This window comes from Chanodichthys erythropterus, chromosome 17 (genome assembly GCF_024489055.1).
Source record: "Chanodichthys erythropterus isolate Z2021 chromosome 17, ASM2448905v1, whole genome shotgun sequence".
Lineage (NCBI taxonomy): Eukaryota > Metazoa > Chordata > Actinopteri > Cypriniformes > Xenocyprididae > Chanodichthys > Chanodichthys erythropterus.
In genome coordinates this window covers 27,822,820-27,835,187 of record NC_090237.1, presented here as the reverse complement: position 1 = coordinate 27,835,187, position 12,368 = coordinate 27,822,820, and the positions used below count along the sequence as shown (strand labels likewise).

At 39.3% G+C, this 12,368-nt stretch overlaps 1 protein-coding gene across 1 annotated transcript in view; it reads right to left on the bottom strand.

The window, feature by feature from the left end:
* The window catches only part of kirrel3l (kirre like nephrin family adhesion molecule 3, like), a 46,695-nt gene extending 36,560 nt beyond the window's left edge, over window positions 1–10,135 (bottom strand). Inside the window, exon 1 of the mRNA XM_067364874.1 lies at window positions 9,558–10,135. Within this exon, the coding sequence (XP_067220975.1) occupies window positions 9,558–9,597 (40 nt within the window). The 5' untranslated portion in view covers window positions 9,598–10,135. The remainder of the gene's footprint in view (window positions 1–9,557) is intronic.
* Between the last annotated feature and the right edge of the window lie 2,233 nt (window positions 10,136–12,368).

The following is a 12,368-nucleotide window of genomic DNA, read 5'->3' as shown; positions in this document are numbered from 1 at the left end:
GAGAGGATAATATGAGCCCAGATATTGCAGCAACATGGAAGATAAATTTCAATTTACTGTTGCTTCCTGTGTCACAGCAAGAGATATGAAATTTTGTCTTGGAGGACTGGAGGTGATAGTAAAATAGAAGCCAATGTGCGCTCTACCAAATCCCAGCCCATTCCACACACGCCTGTGTCAAAACACTTCCTTGCTTCTGTTCGTACCAAATTGTGATACATTTCCCTCAGTAACCAGTGACATTTTTCGCATTTTGGGAGAAAAGATGCAAGCAAAGTGCTTCTAAAAATAGGAAATGAGTGTTTGAAATTGTGTCTTTCCTTAGGCATTGTTTTAATGATTTTCTCCAAATTAACTCAGGCTGCCGAGCCTCACCCCTTTGTGATCTGGGAGTATCGTCAGCAGTAAACACCCTCTTTTTTCCACTGTATGCAAGTATCAGTGATTATCTGACCCTATTGCCTACTGTATCTCATCATCAGAATAAACACACTCCCCCCTCCCAAAAAAACAACAACATTGTTGACAGGAATTCCTAAGGCCTTGGATACATTAGATAAAATTCCGCTCTAGGAGTCACTCTCGGCCTTGAAAAACAAACTGTCCATTTTAATGTGACTGAAGACCTCCGATGACATCATTGCCCTCTTTTTCATTTTCTCCTCTAGAGGAAGAAGTCAGCACAATTCCTCTTTGTCCACTCACTCGTCTTTCCGCCCAAGGAAAATGAGGTGAGGATGTGGGTGGATGGAGACGAGGTTAGAGGAAGAGAGGAGCTGAAAAAACAATGGAGATGGAGGAGATGGCCTTGTCCCAGAGTGAGGAACAACTGGCCACCTCTCCGCTAGGCTCTGCCATTAGCCGTGCAGGCTGGAGACACTGACAGCTGATAACAAAAGCCCCCCTGAACGCAATGCCAAGTTCTTTATCTATGTGCTCCTGCATGGGCAAGCTGATTACAGCCTTTCCCTCCAAACCCTTCTCATTTGCTTTCTCTATTCCACTAATTCTCCTCAATATTTTTCTGTGTGTGTGTCTCTGTTTGGGGGGTGGAAAGCGGCAGAAAAATGTGGGTGAGACCCCAGGGTCACTGTCTTATGTCTGTGAAAGATAATTAGACAATACGGCTGTGTGTAGCAGAAAACAGAGAGAGCCATTGTTTCAAGACCCCCCTAACCTAACAGCTGTATGTGTCATCAGGAGCACGGTTTGAACGTTATGATGGGCAAATGAGGGCGCGGGAAAAAATTTAAAACAAGGAGTTGTGGTCTTTTCTCCACAGGAGGTGCTATAAAAGTTAACTTACAGATTTCTGTTTTTCTTTTTTTACTGTAAAGAGAAGGTATAGCATTATCCTGATCCCATAGGTCCTATTCACAAGCTTGAATGTCATTCTCAGCAGCAGTCCCAGCAACACATATAAAATTCGTACGCTAGATTGTTGTCTGGGGAGAAAATCTCGCGATTTGCTCTCTGCTGTAAACAAAACTGACCTTTATGTTGAATTTGTCTCCGAGCGCCAACCTCTCCCTGTAAAAGAGCCCAGAGCACTCAGCCGCTCGCAGCCAGTCCATCTCACTCCGTTCTGCAGAGTGCAAGCGCATCAAAGCAGGCCAAAACTCATCCATATCTATGCCATACGAGCGTCTCCTAAATAATGCAGCAGTCTTCCCGCACCAGACAGATTCTGCTGCATCGGCGCTATTGTGAATCGTGTGTGTCACACACTTACTCTCTCTAACGCACACACTCATCACTGAACTTCCTCGCCTTCCAACTTTGCTACTTCTTTTCAATAAGGAAAAACAGTTAAAGTATGGAAGCCCATTTCTGTCTCAAGTTTAAAAAAGATTTGTTTTTCACAATGTGACTCGAAATTTCCTCTTTATTTCTCACTTTATATTTTTGCAATTACAACTTTATATCTAACAACTATCATGTTATTTCTCGTAATTGTGACTTTATTTCTGATTTTAAACTTTATTTTTACATTTACTTTACTCTGAGGTGAAAACAGGCTTCCACAGGAAAGAAAAAGCAAATGATGCGAGAAGAAAAGAGAAAAAAATTCGACTAATTCTCTGTATTATTACCTTTACATTTTATGTTCTGCTTTTCCAATCTTTAGACAGTTTATCTGATACTTTCTTTAACACAGACACACAACCTCGTATTACGCCCCTTTACATACAATACAAGCATTGAAGGGTTAGTTCACCCAAAAATGAAATTTCTGTCATTAATTACTCACCCTCATGTCGTTCCACACCTGTAAAACTTTCGTTCAGTGGAACACAGATGAACATGTTTTTGATGAAATCCGAGAGGTATATGACTCGTCCATAGATGGCAATATAATCACCATTTTCAAGGTCCAGAAAGGTACTAAAGACATTGTTAAAACTGTCATCATGACTACAGTTTTTCAACTTTAATTTTATGAAGCGACGAGAATACTTTTTGTGTGCAAAAACAAAACAAAAATAATGACTTTATTCAACAATCTCTTCTCTTCCCTGTCATTATCCTTACGCAGGTGACGCAGTCTAAATCTAAACACTGGCTCAATATTGGCCAAAGCTGATCACGTGAGCAGCACGGCATATGCGTGTGATGCTGACATAGGTGCCGGCCAATAATGAGCCGGCGTTCTGATGTAGAACCCGGAAGCGCTGGACTCAAACAACAGATGAGAATGACACAGAAGAGAAGATATTGTTGAATAAAGTCATTATTTCTGTTTTTGTGCCCAAAAAGTATTCTCGTCACTTCATAAAATTAAGGCTGAACCACTGTAGTCATGTCGACTGTTTTAACAATGTCTTTAGTACCTTTATAGACCTTGAAAGTGTTGATTATATTGCTGTCTATGAAGGAGTCATATACCTCTCAGATTTCATCAAAAATATCTTAATTTGTGTTCTGAAGATGAACGAAGGTCTTACGGGTGTGGAACGACATGAGTAATTAATGACAGAATTTTCATTTTTGTTCGAACTAACCCTTTAAGCCTCTTAACAATATACACACATACATAAAAAAGTCATTTTCAGTCCCCATAAGGTCTCCTAGGACATTCAGCTCATGCATAATACAGAAAGCTCCTAAAACAAACCCAGAGAGCCAGAGGGCCAGAAATACCACCACACAACCCCACTCAATCTAAGCGCCCAGCAGTCCCCACCACTAATGGGAGGCCCTGTGTGCAGGTCAAACTATCGGTCCCTCTAATGGAGCAAGCTAAGACATCAAGACAAGACTGCAGGTCTGCAAAGCTGTTTGTTGGAGTGTTTACATGTGTGTGTGGCTGAGTCTGAAACCAAAGCCAGCTGCTTTGCTGCCCAGTCAGTCAATTACTTAACAGACAGCAGTTTTGTATGAAGGCACCGACTAAAGAAACTTGTTTTAGACAGGCTTCCAAAGCACCATAATGATGCCTAATGATCTAGAACAAATTCGAGTGAGTCTTAGACATAACTAAGAAATTATTTAAAGATTGTAATTATTATTTCTCAGTTGACATTTATGAATAGACTTTTTTCTCAACACCACACAGGATTGTGGGATATCACAGAAAGTAAAATCAACAAAAAAAAACAAAAAACAATGTGTACCATCTTTAAAAACTGCCCCGCTAAAGACATCTTAGCAGACAGGATGTTACACAAGTATTAGATTTACTGTCATGATTCCATACCACCATACTATTATAAATTAGTCAATTTTAGAGTTCGATGCCAAGTCGATACTGAAATTTTAAAAATGTGACGCTTTGAGCGCTGTTGAGCGGATTTGTAAACACCTGATTGGCCATTGTGTTCACACGTTCATCAGATATGTCTGTGATTGGCTACAATCAACACATGGGAGCATTCGAAAGCATGCGGAAGTGTTTGAATTTGAAAGCGGGATGTTTTCCCGCTATCTGTGGACCGCCGCTGCTGATAGACGCCTGCTTTCAAACGCACCCATGTGTATCTAGCGTTCGGTGAAGAGCGTCATTAATGTCTATTTACAACATGTTTTTGAAGCATTGATCATTGCAGCCAATCACAGACGCATCTGATGAGTGCGTGAACACAATGGCCAATCAGAGGTGTTTATGAATCTACTCAAAGCATCACATTTTTTTAAATTTCAGTACCTACTTGGCATCGAAGTCGGTACTTTTGACAACACTAGTCAACTTATTCAGTCATTCACCTTGCTGATACTGATGACCAGCCCTACAGATTGGGAAAGAAATAAAGTATGAACAATAATGCACAAAGGGATAGTCAAGTTATGTATTTCTTTTGCTCTTTACAAGGCAGAAGGACTAGGGAGGAAGGAAGCAGTAGGCGAAAGTTTTATGATCTTAACATGCTTCCTTTGAACGCTGCCTTAAGGGACTCACCAACCCCATGCCAAAGGTTTAAAAAAAAAAAACTACTGGAGATTACTTGGAATACTGATGGCACAGTGCAGCATAATTCCACTGGGAGACTGAGGGACATTCCGAGAAAGCAAATTATGGCTGGGAGAAAGAAGCGGTGGAGCTTTGTTAAGGGCATGCACATGAATATCTGGCACTAGGGGCTGGTCGCTTCAAGACTCTGTCATGTTCTCTGCTTCAATCCCTGCTCTTTTCTAGTAGTTCTGAGCCTTCGTCTTGTCAAACACTCTGAAATCATGTGTGCGTGTGTGTGTGAGAGAGAGAGAGAGAGAGAGAGAGAGTGAGAGAGAAAGACAGAGAGAGAAGACAAACAAGAGAGAGACCAAGAGATAAATGAGATGTGTGTTTGCACCTACGTTTGGGTGTGTATCTATCTGGGTGAGTGTGTAAGGGAGCATGTGTGTTTATGTGAACCAGGACAATCTTTCTCTCGCTGCGCTATCTATCCATGAGCCATTATTCAGAGAGGGAGCTGGTGAGTCAGATGTGAGCTGGTGGTGGTTTTTCAGAGTGTGGCGTGCTGCTTGTATAGATGTCAGGTGAGATGAGTGGTTCAGGCCGTCCGGGAGCCTCTCTGCTCCTCCCAAAGCAGCTGCCACCAGTCTGTCAAAGAATTGCTCTGCTACATCCTATTCTTCCCTCTCCCCCTCCTTCTGTCTTACTTACACACCCACTTAATGATGAGAAAAACATCTAGAGAGCAGCCAGGGTCATATTTTCTCCTTAAATGAGTAAGAAAGTCCACATAAAAAAGCTCAATATAGAAAAACTGACACCATATCCTGAGATTAACCTCTGTTATTGAGCAAAATTTAAATAAAACCAAAACTTGACTGAAGCAAAGCCTATTCTGCTTTTATGCTGTGTATGATTATTACAAATTTAGAGCCTATTTGTGAACCAGGCAGGCATTTTATTAACATTTCCGTCTAAAATATATTTTCCCTCTAAGTTTGTGACGGTGCTAGGCATTTAGATTCAACATTTAAATTTAATTACCGCCTCCATCCGTGTCAATACGGCGGCCTCATTTATCAAAGAGACAGACAGAAAGCACAGCTTAACCGCCAATAAACATTTGTTTTTAATTCGTTTACTGGAGCGCAGACCGAAAGCGCTTTGCCTCGCTTGCGGTTACGCCGTTAATTGGGAGAAGAAACACTTTTGGATCTGAGGGGGCCGGGGGATTTTGAAGCCTTTATCTCGAGCTGAATCAAAGCCGGCGTTAATAATACACCCAATGAATAAAATATTTGTTAAAAGGCGTGGAAACAACAGACGCATGGTAAAAATAGGCCAGGCTCGAGGATGCTGTACTTCTCCGCAAATGAATCAAAGCACACAGAATATGCAAAATATAGCGCCGCCTTTGGTGTGAAATAAACAGCACAAAATTGAATACGGCTAACAACAACTACTTAGGAGAGTAATGAGCTTTTAAAACAAACCTTGTAGATTGTGCACAGATATACTTTTTTTTTTTTTTTGTACTAGTTCGCAAATAATTAAAATTCCATTTTGTGGCGCATTGTTTTGCATTTCACTTTACCTTGAATCTCGTATATATATCTCATATATATCTCATATATATATAAACAGTTCTTGCTTCATTTCGAGTATGGCATGACAAGTATTGACAATAACAGATTAGCCAGACTGATTTAATATAAAGAACCGGTTCATAAGAATTATTTTGAATGTCATTTATCACGCTGTACTTTTGTAATTCACAAAAAGGAACCGACTCATATGAGTCGTTCTATCGGAAATCAGATTGTACTTGTCGCGCTTGTAATTCACTAAAATGAACTGGTTCATTGGAATCATCTCAGGAATCGAAACACTTAGTTTATGATTCACCAAACGAACCTGTTCACGAGAGTCATTCGTTTGTGAAACGGACTCGCGCTGTCAGAGTAGGGGAGAGTGGGGACAGTTGCAACGTGTGGCAGTTGCAACATTGCTGATTTATCCAATTAGGAATGAGCTAGAGTCATGACATTCCTACTGCACATGCTCAGTATGCCCCTCCTTCTTTCTGGAAGTTAACAGCTACATGCTAAACCTCCTTATAGGAGAACTGAAATTCAAGGCAAAAAAGTAACTTTTTTTACTACTAGATTTTTTGTCATACTGTCTAAACTGTTTAAGTATTGTTTTTTATAGTTTTATAGTTTGAATGTGCATTTTCTTAGCTCTTAACAGACTTGGGTACAATGTGTTCAAGCTAATGTGTTAGGCTAGCATCACTAGTTTTAAGATGGCTGCCAGGGGGTGGGACAGTTGCAACGCATTGTTGCAACTGTCCCCACATGGTGTTGCAATTGTTCCTCATGACAATAATAATGACAATTAGATAAAAATTTATATAAAAGGCAATTCAGTGGTTTGATAAAGAACATATTTCAATAATCAGGTATCTCCTCTTTGTATTTCAGCAAATTGCTTTTTTAAAAGTCAAACTCTGCAGTGTATCCTACATTTTCTGTTCTGTTTTTTTCAGTATGGACAACTTTTTTTTTACAGGAAAAGGACAACAGAAAGGGGTGTCCCTCTACCTATTCTGTCCTTAGCTGCTGCTGTAGTAAGCAATGATGGCAGGACAGTGAGGTCACATAACGATAATTGATATGCTTAGCATTTGTTTGACTACGATATCAAACAGCAAATACTGTGTTGCTAATGTTACACAAAACATGTTCCCATTCACCATCTCAGAAAATCAATATCCTTAGAAATGCTTTGAACAACTTTTAAGATATTAAAGGCATACAGTTCATCATCAGAAAATGCGCATATATACTGCATATTAGAGAAATAGCACATATTGTAGCCAAGCTAGAGGTCTGTGCTTGGATATGTTGTGCATATTTTCTTAGTATTTCTTAGCATTTATTCATTTAGTCTCTTTGCTAAACCATGCATCGCTATTAATATGGCTCATGCATAGTGTCTGTGTTTAGAGCAAACCCCTAACTCACTCTAACTGCCTCAAATTATGCATCTTGTTGAGGAATTTATGCTGTCTCATTGCAAATGATCAGATATATGATATTCAGATTTATGATTTTCAAATTGGCTTTGAAGGAGGGACTAGTAAGTAACAACAACAAAAAATACTTTGCAAATGCATAGCAACACACTGGCAAACACCCACATCATGTGCTGGTGAGTTGTGCACATGCAAACAGCTTGCTCTAGTTTTCTTCTTCCGTCAGAACTGCATGAGTTGATGTTATTAGGCAGAAAATCACATTTGAGTTGGGCCTACATAAATCAGTTTGTGGGATTTTGACAAAGGTGTTACATGGTTGTGTACTTGGTTGTTTTTTACTTTAAAAAGTTAACTCAATGAACTCTGGTCTCAAATAAACTAAAAAAAAGATTTGAAAAATGATGCAGAAGTATGAGTTTTATTACATCTAAATGACTGTTGCAACTGCCCCTCGGTACTGTTGCAACTGTCCCCATATATGGGGACAGTTGCAACATTTTTCAGGGTCCATTTAAGTACAAATTACTTTCATATTATCACATGTACACATGTTGCAACAGTATGGGCAGGTAGGTGACATATATGGGTTTAATATAAATATTTTTTGTCTTTCTAATACAAACAGTCGCTGAGAAACTGAAGGAATTGTAAAAAGTGTTGCAACCGCCCCCACTCTCCCCTACGGCGTTCCGTCCGCATAGGCGAAAACAAATGTTTGTTCGAGAACGTTAGTAGAACCGAAAGTCATCACGAATATTCGATTGTAGTAGGTTATTTTTTAAAGAATGCACCAGTTCCCCGTTCCCAGCTCTACTCTGCAGAGCAGAAACAAAGAGGCAGCACACTGAGTGCAGCAAGCGATAGCCAGCTCATTCACGCTCACAACAAATCAGGATAGCGAGAGATGCCCGCGGCCACTACTACATAAAGTACAAAATAATGAATAAATCAACACAGCGACGAGCATAATCTTTCAGATCGCGCGCATTCCCTGCTCCCCTTAGACTGTATTGAGAAATGTCGCACCTCTGGTCGCCACCATTTATATTTATTTAATGCTGTTAAATTATTCTGTTTGAGAGAGGAGATGGTGCCTTCCTGATGGCGTTGGTTGTGAAATTATTAAGAGATGTTTCTTCTGTTTTCGAGGCTGTGATCAGAACATCTCCTATGCAGTAGACCTCTGTGGCTTTTAACGCACTTTTCCAAACCCTTAGAAGGGTGTTAGATGATAGCCATTATCGTGGTCACACCTAGTTCGTTCTTTCTTCAACTTTTCTTTTAGCTACCAAGTCTGCTGTCTAGACGATGTCACTAAATGGGGCACTGAATATCAACCTCTAAGTCAACATGTCATGTACAGTACAGCCTCAAGCCCAGTATGCATACAGTAATGCATTAGTCAGAAACGCAGCCACTTGTTCCATTGATGTTCATTCATTCAAAAAAAAAAAAAAGTTCCCAAAGCTCATCCATTCCATCCATCACATATATATATATATATATATATATATATATATATATATATATATATATATATATATATATATATATATATATATATATATAAACATTTTAACGATCAAGTTCTTTGTCACAGAGCTTTTCTTCATATCCACAGACAACTCACTAGAATGTACAAAAAATAAACTGCCACATTTACTTAAAAAAAAAAAAAAAACACTACAACGTTTTGGACATGTGACATTATTAAGTAGGCTACCTTGCAGTATCAAGCTAATGCGTGTATTTCTTATTATTATTATGTTATGTAGCTACCAGATGATACCATCACTGTACTACGGCACTGCTTAAGTACTTTTCTGTAAGAGAGCTGCATCAACATCAGCTGCGTTATGCTGGGTATATTGGACAAGTTTAATTTCCAAATTACCCTTGTATCCATTTGGCGCAGTGCCACTCGCCTAACATATCGCCAGGGTTTCACTATAGGACCTCATATGTCACAAAATGCAATTATGATACAACTAAAATGACTGCGTTAACTTCAAATCGGAGCGCGCTGAGCGATGTAACCGCGTTATGAATAGGTTGACGCAGCGCTACGGAGTACACAAACATCCGATTTTATCATTAGAGTTACTGAACTAAAACAATATGTCTTACCTGTTCCTAAAAGGCACAATGCGATGTAAAACCCCAACATCTTTCCGGAGTCTTCAACACTTGTCCTGCAGTCCAGACTGAAAGTGTGCGCACGAAAGCTCCGACTGGACTGACTGTGGAAGCTTTTGCTGGTCCTCGCCCACCTCTTCAATAAGGTAAAAAAAATTAAAAAACCCGGCAGATTACGTTAACCTCAGCTCGGAGAGCTGAAAGTCTCTACTGCCATCCGAACACAGTCTAAGCATCAATGCTGGTCCTCTCTTTAAAGTTTAGAACTTTCTTTCGATCGTTCCCTTGTATTTCCCTACACAATTTTGTTCAAATCAAGTTGCTTTAATGCGCAGGTCTTGCACCAATCCAAGTACTTGGAGTAAATCCTCCGTATAGGTGATAGAAAAATCTCCGTTTCTCCTGATCAGCGGGGCTCCGCTCGCCTGTGCAACTGAGCGCGTTTCAGCACCACAAGCTCTATAGCGCACATAAACGCCTCCTCTTGCGCACAGTCCCCTCTCTGCTGCTCTGTTCGCGCCTCACTCTCTTGTTTTGCAGCGGCAAGGCGAGGATACGATCCGCACTGACTGTCGTAGTACTGACTGGATGATGGCTCGATGAATAAAGCAGGCGCTTTTTTTACTGGGGAGCATGAGTTTGAGAATGAAGTAATTCTCAGTCCACAGGGACAGCCGTTGGCCTACGCCCCCCGGGTCCTGCGATTGGTTAAGGGTTTAAACTATAGGGGGGTGACTTGCAGTTGGGGGTGTTTGGTCCTTAAACAACAGGGGGTGCTTGGTTATGCGCGCCTCTGAATGAATAAACTGCTGGGGAAAGTAAACAGGTGTGTCCCGGAGCAAACAGAGTCTGCGGAGCAGATGAGCTTAATGGGTTTTCTTTAAATAATGACTCAATACACGTGCGATGTGATTTATTCAATGTAACGTATTCATCTAGTCAGTTAATGTGATTTATCAGTTTATTTACTTTATGGATTCGGTATATGCCCCACATAAAGTTGATTTGCACAGCATGGAAGGGAGATTTACTAGATTTCCCAACTTATTTGATTATTTTTATTCTTTATGAACAAATAGTATCACCATCCATGAAACCACAAAGCTGGTTATTTCCCAAGGCGAAATAGACCAAGTAACGTCATCATATTCACGTGCTGTTTAATACAGTGATTGGTTAAACAGCCGAGTCAGCTGCAAATACCCAAATAAACTGCTAGAGAAAGGACCAATGGGTATTGTTTTTGACGTGTCAATCAAAATTGCAATTTCAAAAACAGCTATACCGTCCATTTTGTCTGTGTGTAATTTTCTCTGTTGTAGAATAAAGCTTTACAACCGTATAGTCATCGATATTCACGTGCAGTTCCCGAGTGGGGAATCTATGGAAGCCCGTTTCCGCCACTAAATAAAAACAGTAATTCTGAATGAAGAATTCTGACTTTTTATCTCACAATTGTGAGTTAATATCTCACAATTCTGACTTTTTCTCTCACAATTCGTACTTTTTTCACAATTGCGAGTTAAAATGTTACAATTCTGATATAAACTTGCAATTGCATGATATAAAGTCACATTCTGAGATATAAACTCGCAATTGCGAGAGAAAAAAGTCAGAATTGCGAGAAAAAAGCTTCACACAATGGAGAGTTTATAGCTCACAATTGTGAGAAAAAGTCAGAATTGCGAGAAAAAAGTTTCACACAATTGTGAGTTTATAGCGAGTTTATAGCTCACAATTGCGAGAAAAAAAAGTCAGAATCAGATTACTTTTTTATCTCACAATTGCGAGTTAAAATGTTACAATTCTGATATAAACTTGCAATTGCATGATATAGTCACATTCTGAGATATAAACTCATTCTGAGTTTATAGCTCACAATTGTGAGGAAAAAAGTCAGAATTGCGAGAAAAAAGTTTCACACAATTGTGAGTTTATAGCTCACAACTGCAAGAAAAAGTCAGAATTGCGAGTAAAGTTTCACACAATTGTGAGTTTATAGCTCACAATTGCGAGAAAAAAAAGTCAGAATTGCGAGGAAAAAGTTTCACACAATTGTGAGTTTATAGCTCACAATTGTGAGAAAAAAAGTCATAATTGCGAGGGAAAAGTTTCACACAATTGTGAGTTTATAGCAATTGTGAGAAAAATAGTCAGAAATTCGAGGAAAAAGTTTCACAGAATTGTGAGTTTATAGCTCACAACTGTGAGAAAAAACGTCAGAATTGCGAGAAAAAAGTTTCACACAATTGTGAGTTTATAGCGAGTTTATAGCTCACAATTGCGAGAAAAAAAAGTCAGAATCAGATTACTTTTTTTTCTCACAATTGCGAGTTAAAATGTTACAATTCTGATATAAACTTGCAATTGCATGATATAGTCACATTCTGAGATATAAACTCATTCTGAGTTTATAGCTCACAATTGTGAGGAAAAAAGTCAGAATTGCGAGAAAAAAGTTTCACACAATTGTGAGTTTATAGCTCACAATTGCAAGAAAAAAAGTCAGAATTGCGAGTAAAGTTTCACACAATTGTGAGTTTATAGCTCACAATTGCGAGAAAAAAAAGTCAGAATTGCGAGGAAAAAGTTTCACACAATTGTGAGTTTATAGCTCACAATTGCAAGAAAAAAAGTCAGAATTGCGAGTAAAGTTTCACACAATTGTGAGTTTATAGCTCACAATTGCGAGAAAAAAAAGTCAGAATTGCGAGGAAAAAGTTTCACACAATTGTGAGTTTATAGCTCACAATTGTGAGAAAAAAAGTCATAATTGCGAGGGAAAAGTTTCACACAATTGTG